This window comes from Protomyctophum parallelum (genome assembly GCF_964188405.1).
Source record: "Protomyctophum parallelum genome assembly, chromosome: 23".
In the NCBI taxonomy this organism is placed as follows: domain Eukaryota; kingdom Metazoa; phylum Chordata; class Actinopteri; order Myctophiformes; family Myctophidae; genus Protomyctophum; species Protomyctophum parallelum.
In genome coordinates this window covers 26,372,914-26,388,626 of record NC_139715.1, presented here as the reverse complement: position 1 = coordinate 26,388,626, position 15,713 = coordinate 26,372,914, and the positions used below count along the sequence as shown (strand labels likewise).

The following is a 15,713-nucleotide window of genomic DNA, read 5'->3' as shown; positions in this document are numbered from 1 at the left end:
GGTCAGAATGGAAAACTGTCAGGGTGTAGAAGGCATTTTTATAATCTGATCTCAGGTCAGAATGGGATATATATTATCGTCGTTGTCGGGGATAGCGGCGATATTAACGAATGACAATGACATGTATTTACGGTCCTCCCCAAAAGGAGGCCAAGGATGCCACGAATCTGGTTAATAAGGTCTATGGAATGCAACCAACACGCCTCCAGGGTAGGAAAAACACGCACACACGCACATGCACGCGCACACACACACACACACACACACACACACACACACACACACACACACACACACACACACACACACACACACACACACACACACACACACACACACACACACACACACACACACACACACACACACACACAGAGAATGTCACTGACACTGCCAGGAATAGAGCGAGGTTACATGCACGTTGCTGTTGGGCAGAAACCTCTCTATACGCCCTATACTTGATCATAATATACCGCACTGCAGTGGCGTGCACAGATAGACACTAGGGGGTGCTAGAGCACCCCCTGCCCTTTTTGGCAATGTGCTCTTAAAAAAAAAAAGAAAAAAAAAAGTTCATTTTTTTCCCTTAATTTGTAGTGTGTGGACCATGCGGTGACATTGATCAAATCTTGATAAAAAACGCTTCTACTATATTATTTAGGCCCCCACAATCTAAAGCTATGTTTCTATGTCAGTGGTTCTTCGATAAATAAATAAAATAGCAGACCTACAAGCTCGTAGCGCGCCACTCGGTGGCGCGCTATGAGCTTGTAGATCTGCTATTTTTCAATAGCTTAAGCACCAAAATGCGCTGCACAAGGTGCCCTCTTTTTCACTTGAGCACCTGCCCCTCTAAATGTCTGTGCACGCCACTGCCGCACTGTACAGTATAGTGTCACACAATAGCAGATCTGCAAGACCGTCTTGAGCTTGCTGCTGGGGGCGGCAGTGGCTCAGGACTGGTCGAGCACCCCCCCGGAAAGGGTCCCCGGTTCCATCCCTGTGGGCTCTCCCCCAGAGTCGGCGTGGAAGTGTCCTCGAGCAAACACACCGAACCCCTGTAATTGCTCCTTCTTATGTGCGGGTCGCATCGGTGTTTGAATGTGTGAACGTGACGCACAAGGCACTATACAAATGCAGCATTTATTTAAAACCCATTCTGACCTGAGATCAGATTCATACGAGGTTTCCACTGGACACACACTGGTCTGATGGACCCATTCTGACCTGAGATCAGATTCTAAAAAATGTCAGTCGTTCTTCGATTTTTCAAAAATAGCAGACCTACAAGCTCGTATCGCGCCACTCGGTGGCGCGATATGAGCTTGTAGATCTGCTATTTTTAAATAGCTAAAGCACGACATGGTGCTAACAAATGATGCTAAAAAAAATGAAAAGATTCTTCGATTTTTCAAAAATAGCAGACCTACAAGCTCATAGCGCGCCACTCGGTGGCGCGCTATGAGCTTGTAGATCTGCTATTTTTCAATAGCTATAAAGCATGACATGATGCTAACAAATTATGCTAAAAAAAATGAAAAGATTCTTCGATTTTTCAAAAATAGCAGACCTACAAGCTCGTAGCGCGCCACTCGGTGGCGCGTTATGAGCTTGTAGATCTGCTATTTTTCAATAGCTAAAGCACGACATGATGCTAACAAATGATGCTAAAAAAAAAGAAAAAAATGCTACTTGTGATGCGTTCTATAATGCATTGTAATTGCATTCGTAAAGCATCATAATGCCCTCATAAGGTTTCACAACAATACGTGTCAATGCACGACAACCTATAACAAAGACACTCTGTTACAAGTTGTTAACAGGCTGAGCTATGGTAGTTATAATGTTCTGTTCCGCCAAACGTATACCTTACTATTATTGTTACTGTATTAAATTGCAACACATTACAAATGTTCCTATAATGCACTATAGACCCGCTCTCAATATATAGCCTTACCAAGTTATCTACTACCAGTATTTTAGTGTGTGTGTGTGTGTGTGTGTGTGTGTGCGTGCGTGCGTGCGTGCATGCATGCGTGTGCTCACAGGCGTGTCTGTGTGTGTCTGTCTGTGTGTGTGTGTGTGTGTGTGTGTGTGTGTGTGTGTGTCTGTGTGTGTGTGTGTGTGTGTGTGTGTGTGTCCTACCCGGTGTGTGTCTAGCTGCGTCTCTACGGCGGGGACGTCGCCCCCTACTGGGGGCTCCTGCTCCAGCTGTTGACCTTTGACCCTCAGCCAGGCCAGGAGCTCCTGCAGGGTCATGTGGAGCCGCTTCCACGGAGCCGTCTCTGAGTCCAGGTGGGCCCTGAACGCACACGCGCACGCACACACGCACACACACACACGCACACACACACACACACACACACGCACACACACGCACACGCACACGCACACACACACACACACAGAGATGAGACCTAAGACCCTAATCTTTAACCCATTTGGACCTGACGTCGATTACAATTAAAAAAATGTCTTCAAAATGACAGTTTTCTGAAAAAACTTTGTTTCTGTATCAGTGGTGGTGCTCAATATTTCATGTCAAGGACCCCAAAAATTACATGAAATATGCCACACACTACGCTGTTTCAGATGTGCGACACGATGTATAGCTCGAGTAGAAACCAGGCGTCAGTATACACCTATAGCCGTATGGAGAAAAAAAAGACCCAAAAGACCCACATTTTTACCCGATCCTGGCTGTCCCACTCGTCCCCCCCCCCCCCCCCATCGGAACGCCGCCGTCAGCCGCGGCGCTATATAGCGCTAACAATCGAACCTAGCATAGCGGCATGTCATTTCAGCTATTCCGGGCGTCCCCCCGCAGACAGAAACTTCACAGAAGGCCTAGCTCTCTCTCAGCCGTCTCTCAGAAAAGTATAAAAAGAAACCCGCGCGACACTCGTCTTCTATACAAATCAAAACATTTCCCCGCCTGTCGTCTCCCTAACGAGCTCATATCAACGAGCCCCGATAATGAGCCCGTCTGTCTCTGAAATGCGGCGCGCGTATGTCTCACACCGCGCCGTGTAATCATAATCACACACCGCCGCATGCAAATCACTGCACGGCGCGCGAGACCGAGACGTCGTCACAACACACAAAAAAAAGATTGTTTACTATTCTCATGTTTCTATTTTTGTCTGCTCTTGTCTATACTCTGCTGCTGTTATTTTTATATGCCAGTTTGGTCTATCTGTGGTTATTCTATTATATTCTTCTCTTCTAATATAATTATTGAATTTTTTATATCTTCCAGTATAGTATTATATTTATATCGTCTCTGTTCTATATGCTATATGCTACTATGCCAGCTGGTTTTCCAAAGTGGTGTCCGGGGGATAAATATATGTGGTCACCAGTGTTGTTTTCGTCGACTAAAACTAAGACGAAAAATGTTCGTCGACTACCTTTTTTCACTGACTAAAACTAAATAAAAACTAAATAAAAACGAACCTATGATGACTAAAACTAAGACTAAATATACTGACAATTTCATCAACAAATAAAAACTAGACTAAAATGTTAGGAAGGGACTAGTGGACAAGAGATCCAGTTATATGCTGGGTTGCATGCTGAAAATAGCAGATCTACAATCGAGATTGTAGATCTGCTATTTTCAGCATGCAACCAAAGTGTAAAATATGTCATTACAACGACATCAAGGCCTGTCAAAACACATTTTAGTCGACTAAATCAACTGTATATTTTGTCGACTAAAATCTTATGACATTTAGTCGACTAAAACTAGACTAAACACTAGAACATTCCAGGTGACTAAAATGTGACTAAAACTAAGTGAAAACTATTCAAGAGACTAAAACCACTAAAACTAAAATTGAAATTTGCTGCCAAAAACACCACTGTCACAGACCTCATGCCGACGGTCTTGGTGCGCAGCTCCTCCCAGCGCTGCCCCATGTCGTCCAGCCTTCTCTGCAGCAGCGCGGCGTCCTCCGAGCCGCCCAGCGAGGACACCACCCTCTGGCCGTTCTCGTCCAGGGAGTGGTACATCTCCGCGTGGCCGTCGATCTCATTCTGGAGCTCCTATGTGTGAGAAAAAAAGAAAAACGATAAACAAGACGCGGCGAAATTGATTCGGTATAGCAGCATTGACCTACGATCAGATTCTAAAACATGTCTTCTACATCCCGACAGTTTTCTGAAAAAGCTATGTTTCTATATGTCAGTCGTTCTTCGACTTTTCAAAAATAGCAGACCTTGTAGATCTGCTATTTTTCAATAGCAAAAGCATAGCATAATGCTAACACCAAAAGGGGTCCCCGTCCCAAAATGGGTTAACTCCATTTCTGAGGGTTTTTTTGTATCAATGCTATTGAACTTGAATTGAGTGTTGGTTAAACAATATTGAACTAATGAAAAGTATTCGGAACAAAAAAACCTCTCAACTCCATTGGATCCTCAAACTGTCTGCTGAAGCAGCTTCCTATCCACCCCCTCTCAGGAAAGTATAATTGACATATAATGTCACAATAGCAAACGGTGAGGAGGCCGCAGTATTGCATTGTTAAAAAAAAAATGATAACGTGAAAATGAACATTTTTGGAGCAGAGATGTGAACTTCAATGTGTGGGTGAATGTATTTCACATCATTGTAAAGTGCCTTTCTTTGGATAAAAGGGGCGCTATTAAATTCACCATGTAGCGTGGGTGTATAAGCTAATGAGGATCCTTTTTTTTAATGAACAAATAAACTAGGTAAAATAAAAAATACCTACAAGAGCGTAAAAAAACCACAAGCAAATGATGTCCGCTCCCCTATGTTATGGCAGCCTCAGGACATGAGGCATTTGTGCTTTATTAAATGCAGATAGGCAGGGGAGAAACAGGACGGGACGGGGGGCTACACTTTAGGGAAGAGAGGGGGGGGGGCTACGTGGAACGCGGAAACTGGCCGGGCTCAAACCGCAGGACGCTGGGATTGTGTCATGAGGGGAAAAAAAATACCCCAGCAGTGGTGATGCTAATTTGGCACTTTTGGACGCCATCACCTTGCATCGGGTTTGCTATTGTTCTCATTAAAAAATAATGGCAGAATAAGTTATTACATATACGCATTTGAACATTTCCGGGGGATTTAATGAATGAAAGTGTCAAAGTGATTCAATCTGTTAGTTTAACCCAGTTTGGGGCGGGAACGCCTTTTGGTGTTTTTTTAAACATTATGTTATAATTTAGCTATTCAAAAATAGCAGATCTACAAGCTCGTATAGCGCTCGAGCTTGTATAGGTCTGCTATTTTTGAAAAATCGTGAAAATATTTATTTCAGAAAACTGGAGGATTTAGGTCAGGCCTAAATGGGTTAAAACTCAGCTGACATGACATATGTCACGTTTCCGAAAACACCAGTAGTCTCAACCCTCTAAGACCCGCATTAATTTCTACTTGCAAAAAATAGATTTCAACCTTACTACTACTTTGTACTACTAGGACTAAGACTAAAAAATATGTTAAAAAAAATTGATGAAAAATGTATAATAATTATATAATAATATAATAAATTAATAATTTACATTTGGGGGATATCTTTCACAATAATGAATAAAACATGTTCTAGACATTCTAATGATCACAAAAAAACATATATTACAATTATTTTACCTACTTTTATTAGGGTTAAAGGTCAAATGTCATAGGTTAAAAAATCCAGAGTCCAGACATATTCATAGTCCAGGTATTTATATGCAAATATCATGACCAATGGCATTGGAATGGCATTGCAATGAACATCACTGATGACGTTTAGGTGAAAAAAGAACAGAAACAAAAAATAATAATTTAGTAATTAATTAAAATAAAACTGTTGCTAAAAAGCAACGCTGGGTCTTAGAGGGTTAATTAAAGGGATATTTCTCTTTCAAACACGTTTGGGCTCATTTACACGTACCCACTCAGGCTTTCATGTTTTCATCCCAGACACCGTTTTGAAATGAAAACAGACACGGCGTCCCTCACCCCTCGGATGTAAAATATCAGTCAACAGAACCAAGGAATCTAGAATAGACCCATCTGATTGGCTCCCGGGCAGGCGTAGGTTAACTGAGGTTATAGGGTTAGGTTTAAGCATAGTTACAAAAACGAGAACTGCCAATCACAGCGACTATGCTATAGCCAATCACAGCGCGCACCAATGACGGGTGTTCTGGCAACTTGTGGGGTCCTCACAGAAGCCTGAGTATAGACGTTAAAATGACCCACAAACATGTGAAATATCCCTTTAACTGATACTCACGCAGGAAATACGACGGCCCTCGAGCTCACAGCAGCGCGCTGCAGTGACCGTGCGGGTCTAATCCTAATCCTCAGCGAACGCTAACTTGAAATCAAGGAAACGAGGCGATATAACAACACCATTCGACGTACTTTTTTGCGATCTTTGTTTCTGCCTAACGTGGTCCCTGCAGCCTGCACACGGTAGACCTTCCTGCGGAGCATGTTGTGATATTCCTGCAGCGTCCCCTCATCACACCATGACACCAAACACTCATATAACACTACTATACGCTCCTTCTCTGGGTCCCCTCATACAATGGACTGGCCACAAGCCTGGCCCCGCGTACAAGCCATTGTGTGTGTCCCGTGTGTGTGTGCGTGTGTGTGTGTGTGTGCGTGTGTGTGTGTGTGTGCACGCGTGCATGCTTGCGTGCGTGACAAAGGGGAGAGGAGGGAAGAGGGCATGAATCAGACAATTATACAGAAATATGGCGAGACAGACAGACAGAGAGAGTGTGTGTGTGTGTGTGTGTGTGTGTGTGTGTGTGTGTCTTCCAGCATGTTGCCCTGCACCATTACAATCACACACACACACACACACACACACACACACACACACACACACACACACACACACACACACACACACACACACACACACACACACACACACACACACGTCTTGCTCAAGTAGGCACTACATACAGTGCCACTGTTGTATTCCCAGAAAGCAATGTGTGAGTGTGTGTGTGTGTGTGTGTGAGTGTGTGTACGTGTACGAGGATTTTGAAGAGACACTCGGAATAGCGCAAGGGGGGTGATGGTGTGTGCGCGCGCGCGCGTGTGTGTGTGTGTGTACATGCATGGTTTTGAGCGACGGGGAAGGAAGGAAGACAGTGAATGAACGTATAGAAAGAAAGACAGAGAGACAGAGTGTGTGTGTGCGTGTATGCATGCATGCTTGCGTGCGTGTGTGTGTGCCCGCCCGGGCGTGCACACGTGTGTGTGTGTGTGTGTGTGTGTGTGTGTGTGTGTGTGTGTGTGTGTGTGTGTGTCTAACAGAAAGAGCGTGTGGGCGCGGGACGAAAAGCGGCGGGTCACAAAATGTCCCCGAGGCTATGAACAGAGCCTTCCCTTCAAACTCCCACAATGCACGGCAAAAAAAAACGGCGAGCGCCGACGAAAAAGCCGGCCAATGGGACGACGGCGCGCTCGCCAGCCAGGTCAGCATTCCTTCCATAGCAGCTGCAATGGGGGCAACAAGTCATGTAAGGCTACACCGTTCTTCTGTTTTATCTCCATATTTTAATTTCCTAAATTAATGCCACACTTTGATCAGGGTGATGCATGAAACTACATGGTAACTGCTTGAATGAGTCAGCAATTCTTTCATCACAAACACAATTTCTTAACTCGCTCTTATAACCACATTTTTTATCGTACCAATACCATGATCGCACACGGCGTACCTTAATGTCTCAGGTCACTCACAGCGAAAACAAAAATCGCATTCGACTTTTACTTTTTGCGATAGAGCAATTTGTTCGGACATACGTTCTCTCACTGAGTCAGTGTGCTTTAAACTTTCAATAGTGGTTGCATTCGCATAGACTCAGCTCAGCTGAAAATGATACTTTGTTAATGATTCAAGGTCAAGTTGACCACCTCTCACACACGCGCACACACGAACGCACACGCACGCACATGCACAAATGTGCATGCACAGCAGCACACACATTGGGGAAACAACACAAAAATCGGGGAAACACGTAACTCTGTCATTTCTCCACCGTTTCTTCTCACCGTTTCAGAAGCGGGGCGGCTCGCCGGAACCGGGCCGCCCCCCTGAACGAAACCAAATGGACCCTTACAGCTCAGACATCTTAGCATTAGCATGTTAGCATGTTAGAATCTTAGCATTAGCATATTAGCATGTTAGCATTAGCATGTTAGCATGATAGCATACATAACATGCACAACATACACAAGTGTATGATCAAAACAAGCAAACATGCACAACATACACAACAGAAGGACATACATACACACGCAAGGCCGCCGTTGGAGCAGTTAGGCACCGCTCAAAACAGAAATAAAGAATGAAAGTTTTCAACCCTTTTCATATCAAGGCACATCATTATTATTCTGTGTTTGAGCCACGGACCACCATGGGATGAGATTCAGCCTTTCAGAAACCACCAAAGACTCCGGCACTAGTCAGTTTGTTCCCGCCCGGACGCATGGGTATTTTAGGAAAACCTTCACTTTCAATTCCCCCAAAAAATCAGGAAGCAAAATCACCGTATAGCTAATGTGAGCATCGTAACTTTAAAAGTCATCAGAACCGCGAGGATATTGTAACCGTGAGGTAGCGACGATTCAGTAATGAGCCGCTAACATCGACGTTCTGATCAATCTTGTCACACTGTTTACAACAGAAAAGTTTTTTCTCCAGTGTGGATACGCTGGTGGCTCTTGAGATGGCCTAACTGATTGAAGCTCTTGTCACAGTGCTTACAGACGAAAGGCCTCTCCCCTGTGTGGATACGCTGGTGTGTCTTCAGATCACTTGACTGACAGAAACTCTTGTCACACTGTTTACAACAGAATGGTTTTTCTCCAGTGTGGATACGCTGGTGTACCTTCAGGTTACTTAACTTACTAAAACTCTTGTCACACTGTTTACAACAGAAGGGTTTTTCTCCAGTGTGGATACGCTGGTGTCTCTTCAGGTCACTTGACTGACAGAAACTCTTTCCACACTGTTTACAACAGAAGGGTTTTTCTCCAGTGTGGATACGCTGGTGTGTCTTCAGATCACTTGACTGACAGAAACTCTTGTCACACTGTTTACAACAGAAGGGTTTTTCTCCAGTGTGGACACGCTGGTGTTTCTTCAGATCACTTGACTGACAGAAACTCTTGTCACACTGTTTACAACAGAAGGGTTTTTCTCCAGTGTGGATACGCTGGTGTGTCTTCAGGGAACCCATCTCACTAAAACTCTTGTCACACTGTGTACAACAGAAGGGTTTTTCTCCAGTGTGGATACGCTGGTGGCTCTTGAGATTGCATAACTGATTGAAGCTCTTGTCACAGTGCTTACAGACGAAAGGCCTCTCCCCTGTGTGGATACGCTGGTGTGTCTTAAGGCTATGTAACACAGAGAAACTCTTTCCACACCGTTTACAACAGAAGGGTTTTTCTCCAGTGTGGATACGCTGGTGTGTCTTGAGGTTAACTAACACAGAGAAACTCTTTCCACAACTTTTACAACAGAAGGGTTTTTCTCCAGTGTGGACACGCTGGTGTGTCTTCAGGGAACCCATGTCACTAAAACTCTTGTCACACTGTTTACAACAGAAGGGTTTTTCTCCAGTGTGGATACGCTGGTGTGCCTTCAGGTGACCTATCTGACTGAAACTCTTCTCACACTGTTTACAACAGAAGGGTTTTTCTCCAGTGTGGATACGCTGGTGTGCCTTCAGGTTACTTAACTTACTAAAACTCTTGTCACACTGTTTACAACAGAAGGGTTTTTCTCCAGTGTGGATACGCTGGTGTGTCTTCAGATCACTTGACTGACAGAAACTCTTGTCACACTGTTTACAACAGAAGGGTTTTTCTCCAGTGTGGATACGCTGGTGTACCTTCAGGTTACTTAACTTACTAAAACTCTTGTCACACTGTTTACAACAGAAGGGTTTTTCTCCAGTGTGGATACGCTGGTGTCTCTTCAGGTCACTTGACTGACAGAAACTCTTTCCACACTGTTTACAACAGAAAGGTTTTTCTCCAGTGTGGATACGCTGGTGTGCCTTCAGGTGACCCATCTGACTGAAACTCTTCTCACACTGTTTACAGACGTGAGTGTTCATTCCTGTATAGGTCATATGACGTGTCTTCACTTCTCCTGGTGGAGTCAAAGTCTCGGTAAACAGTTGATGACTGTACAATCTAGGTTCGTCTCCGTCTCCTTGTTCCTGGCTGGTTATTACAGTGCTGGTGATTTGCTGACAGGATTCTGAGGGGATCGGTCCCTTTCTGGGCATTTGGCAGTAGAGGTCGCCGTGGCTCGATCTGTATGTACAACCAGAACGGTGGACCTTAGCCTGGGAAGATTGAGACTCCTTCCTGGAGCGGTGGTTCATCATCTATACATGGACCGTGATGGCGTTGTAGGTTCTGTCGGGGAATGGACAATCTTCTCTCTCTGTCTCCCTATTATCCTCTCTTCTGACTCCTTATGGTCACTTTATTTATCCTCTCTTTGACTCCCTTTAATATGTTTTCTATCTGCTTCTCCCACAGAACTGAGTAAAGCCGGCTAAAAGGGGTAGGTCCTGGTCTCTGTGGAATGAAGTGGAATTGTTTTTTTTTTGTTTGAATAATTATAATACTGAGCAGAGTTCTGATCTGACCTCACTCACAACACAACCGGTTGCCGTGCATATGCCTGACTACACCGATGTGCGCATGCAGGCCACCGCCCCTCCATATTTGGGCAATAATGACGTCATCAATATGATATCTCTGTTTCTATTTTGCGTATAGCTTTTTTTCTTTTTGGGCTTGACCCCATCTTATAACTGCTTGCAGCTATATTTTTGATCGTTTCCACAAAAGGAAAGGAAAGAAGACGGGGGGGGGGGGGGGGGGGGGGGGTTAAAAAAATCACACTTTTGTGAACTGAGCTGTGCAGGCTGCTCAAAAACACCTCTGGCTGGCTGCCACCGGTATTGCAGCTGTTCATACTCTAAACAGAAGGACATACATACACACGCAAGCCAGCCGTTGGAGCGGTTAGGCACCGCTCAAAACAGAAATAAAGGATGAAAGTTTTCGACCCTTTTCATATCAAGGCAAATCATTATTATTCTGTGTTTTGAGCCACGGATCTGAAATGGTGTCGTAAACATTTTACTGTTTTTTAAATTGTGATTGTCATATTGTGGACTTGCTATCATGCAGGGGGTCCTTTAGGGGGCTCCAGGGGGTCGCCAGCTAAATGTGTTGATACAGCGTCGTAATCAGTATCACTTCAACCCAATATGATGCACATTGGGATTACGAAGAAATAGGCGATCTACAAGCTCACAACGTTGTGCTCTCTCTCTCTCTCTCTCTCTCTCTCTCTCTCTCTCTCTCTCTCTCTCTCTCTCTCAATTCAATTAAATTCAATTCAAACATGCTCCCAGAAGATTGGATTCTTGCTCCAGATTGGAGATTGGATTCTTCTCCATGCTCCAAGGTAAGGACTTACTCCAATGAGGCGTGTCCAGGACTTACTCCAATCCATCTCCAATCTCATCTTCTGAATCTCTGGGATGAGATTCAGCCTCTCCGAAACCACCAAAGACTCCGGCACTAGTCAGTCTGTCGCCGCCCGGACGCATGGGTATTTAGGAAAACCTTCACTTTCAATTCCCCCAAAAAATCAGGAAGCAAAATCACCGTATAGCTAATGTGAGCATCGTGACTTTAAAAGTCATCAGAAACGCGAGGATATTGTAACCGTGAGGTAGCGACGATTCAGTAATGAGCCGCTAACATCGACGTTCTGATCAATCTTGTCACACTGTTTACAACAGAAAAGTTTTTTCTCCAGTGTGGATACGCTGGTGGCTCTTGAGATGGCCTAACTGATTGAAGCTCTTGTCACAGTGCTTACAGACGAAAGGCCTCTCCCCTGTGTGGATACGCTGGTGTGTCTTAAGGCTATGTAACACAGAGAAACTCTTTCCACACTGTTTACAACAGAAGGGTTTTCCTCCAGTGTGGACACGCTGGTGAGTCTTCAGATCTGACAGAAACTCTTGTCACACTGTTTACAACAGAAGGGTTTTCTCCAGTGTGGATACGCTGGTGTGTCTTCAGGTTACCCATCTGACTGAAACTCTTGTCACACTGTTTACAACAGAAGGGTTTTTCTCCAGTGTGGACACGCTGGTGTGTCTTCAGATCACTTGACAGACAGAAACTCTTGTCACACTGTTTACAACAGAAGGGTTTTTCTCCAGTGTGGATATGCTGGTGTGCCTTCAGGTTACCTATCTCACTAAAACTCTTGTCACACTGTTTACAACAGAAGGGTTTTTCTCCAGTGTGGATACGCTGGTGTGCCTTCAGGTTACCTATCTCACTAAAACTCTTGTAACACTGTTTACAACAGAAGGGTTTTTCTCCAGTGTGGATACGCTGGTGGCTCTTGAGATTGCCTAACGTATTGAAGCTCTTGTCACAGTGCTTACAGACGAAAGGCCTCTCCCCTGTGTGGATACGCTGGTGTGTCTTGAGGCTATCTAACACAGAGAAACTCTTTCCACACTGTTTACAACAGAAGGGTTTTTCTCCAGTGTGGACACGCTGGTGTGTCTTGAGGCTATCTAACACAGAGAAACTCTTTCCACACTGTTTACAACAGAAGGGTTTTTCTCCAGTGTGGACACGCTGGTGTGTCTTCAGGTAACCCATCTTACTAAAACTCTTGTCACACTGTTTACAACAGAAGGGTTTTTCTCCCGTGTGGATACGCTGGTGTGTCTTCAGATCACTTGACTGACAGAAACTCTTGTCACACTGTTTACAACAGAAGGGTTTTTCTCCAGTGTGGACACGCTGGTGTGTCTTGAGGCTATCTAACACAGAGAAACTCTTTCCACACTGTTTACAACAGAAGGGTTTTTCTCCAGTGTGGACACGCTGGTGTGTCTTCAGGGAACCCATCTCACTAAAACTCTTGTCACACTGTTTACAACAGAAGGGTTTTTCTCCAGTGTGGATACGCTGGTGGCTCTTGAGATTGCCTAACTGATTGAAGCTCTTGTCACAGTGCTTACAGACGAAAGGCCTCTCCCCTGTGTGGATACGCTGGTGTCTCTTGAGGCTATGTAACACAGAGAAACTCTTTCCACACCGTTTACAACAGAAGGGTTTTTCTCCAGTGTGGATACGCTGGTGTGTCTTCAGGGAACCCATCTCACTAAAACTCTTGTCACACTGTTTACAACAGAAGGGTTTTTCTCCAGTGTGGATACGCTGGTGTCTCTTCAGGTGACCTATCTGACTGAAACTCTTCTCACACTGTTTACAGACGTGAGTGTTCATTCCTGTATAGGTCATATGACGTGTCTTCACTTCTCCTGGTGGAGTCAAAGTCTCGGTAAACAGTTGATGACTGTACAATCTAGGTTCGTCTCCGTCTCCTTGTCCCTGGCTGGTTATTACAGTGCTGGTGATTTGCTGACAGGATTCTGAGGGGATCGGTCCCTTTCTGGGCATTTGGCAGTAGAGGTCGTCGTGGCTCGATCTGGATGTACAACCAGAACGGTGGACCTTAGCCTGGGAAGATTGAGACTCCTTCCTGGAGTGGTGGTTCATCATCTATACATGGACCGTGATGGCGTTGTAGGTTCTGTCGGGGAATGGACAATCTTCTCTCTCTGTCTCCCTATTATCCTCTCTTCTGACTCCTTATGGTCACTTTATTTATCCTCTCTTTGACTCCCTTTACTATGTTTTCTATCTGCTTCTCTCACAGAACTGAGTAAAGCCGGCTAAAAGGGGTAGGTCCTGGTCTCTGTGGAATGAAGTGGAATTGATTTTTTTTTGTTTGAATAATTATAATACTGAGCAGAGTTCTGATCTGATCTCACTCACAACACAACCGGTTGCCGTGCATATGCCTGACTACACCGATGTGCGCATGCAGGCCACCGCCCCTCCATATTTGGGCAATAATGACGTCATCAATATGATATCTCTGTTTCTATTTTGCGTGTAGCTTTTTTTCTTTTTGGGCTTGACCCCATCTTATAACTGCTTGCAGCTATATTTTTGATCGTTTCCACAAAAGGAAAGGAAAGAAGACGGGGGGGGGGGGGGGGGGTGCAGGTGGTTAAAAAAACAGTGAACTGAGCGGTGCAGGCTTCTCAAAAACACCTCTGGCTGGCTGCCACCGGTATTGCAGCTGTTCATACTCTAAACAGAAGGACATACATACACACGCAAGCCAGCCGTTGGAGCAGTTAGGCACCGCTCAAAACAGAAATAAAGAATGAAAGTTTTCGACCCTTTTCATATCAAGGCAAATCATTATTATTCTGTGTTTTGAGCCACGGATCTGAAATGGTGTCGTAAACATTTTACCGTTTTTTAAATTGTGATTGTCATATTGTGGACTTGCTATCATGCAGGGGGTCCTTTAGGGGGCTCCAGGGGGTCGCCAGCTAAATGTGTTGATACAGCGTCGTAATCAGTATCACTTCAACGCAATATGATGCACATTGGGATTACGAAAAAATAGGCGATCTACAAGCTCACAACGTTGTGCTCTCTCTCTCTCTCTCTCTCTCTCTCTCTCTCTCTCTCAATTCAATGCAATTCAATTAAATTCAAACATGCTCCAAAAAGATTGGATTCTTTCTCCAGATTGGAGATTGGATTCTTCTCCATGCTCCAAGGTAAGGACTTACTCCAATGAGGCATGTCCAGGACTTACTCCAATCCATCTCCAATCTCATCTTCTGAATCTCTGGGATGAGATTCAGCCTCTCCGAAACCACCAAAGACTCCGGCACTAGTCAGTTTGTCGCCGCCCGGACGCATGGGTATTTAGGAAAACCTTCACTTTCAATTCCCCAAAAAATCAGGAAGCAAAATCACCGTATAGCTAATGTGAGCATCGTAACTTTAAAAGTCATCAGAACCGCGAGGATATTGTAACCGTGAGGTAGCGACGATTCAGTAATGAGCCGCTAACATCGACGTTCTGATCAATCTTGTCACACTGTTTACAACAGAAAGGTTTTTTCTCCAGTGTGGATACGCTGGTGGCTCTTGAGATGGCCTAACTGATTGAAGCTCTTGTCACAGTGCTTACAGACGAAAGGCCTCTCCCCTGTGTGGATACGCTGGTGTGTCTTAAGGCTATGTAACACAGTGAAACTCTTTCCACACTGTTTACAACAGAAGGGTTTTTCTCCAGTGTGGATACGCTGGTGTCTCTTCAGGTGACCCATCTGACTGAAACTCTTGTCACACTGTTTACAAAGGAAGGGATTTTCTCCAGTGTGGATACGCTGGTGTCTCTTCAGGTTACCTAAGTTACTAAAACTCTTGTCACACTGTTTACAACAGAAGGGTTTTTCTCCAGTGTGGATACGCTGGTGTGCCTTCAGGTTACCTAACTTACTAAAACTCTTGTCACACTGTTTACAACAGAAGGGTTTTTCTCCAGTGTGGATACGCTGGTGTGCCTTCAGGTGACCCATCTGACTGAAACTCTTGTCACACTGTTTACAACAGAAGGGCTTTTCTCCAGTGTGGACACGCTGGTGTGTCTTCAGATCACTTGACTGACAGAAACTCTTTCCACACTGTTTACAACAGAAGGGTTTTTCTCCAGTGTGGACACGCTGGTGTTTCTTCAGATCACTTGACTGACAGAAACTTTTGTCACACTGTTTACAACAGAAGG

General features: G+C 44.7%; 1 protein-coding gene across 4 annotated transcripts in view; it reads right to left on the bottom strand.

Moving 5' to 3' along the window:
- Nucleotides 1-15,713, bottom strand: part of dmd (dystrophin) — a 441,564-nt gene that overhangs the window by 78,307 nt on the left and 347,544 nt on the right. For all 4 annotated transcript variants that reach the window (XM_083758765.1, XM_083758766.1, XM_083758767.1 and 1 more), the window contains exons 59-60: nucleotides 3,875-4,047; nucleotides 2,146-2,302 (exon numbers count right to left, since the gene is read on the bottom strand). In XM_083758765.1, coding sequence (XP_083614891.1) covers nucleotides 2,146-2,302; nucleotides 3,875-4,047 — 330 coding nt within the window. The remainder of the gene's footprint in view (nucleotides 1-2,145; nucleotides 2,303-3,874; nucleotides 4,048-15,713) is intronic.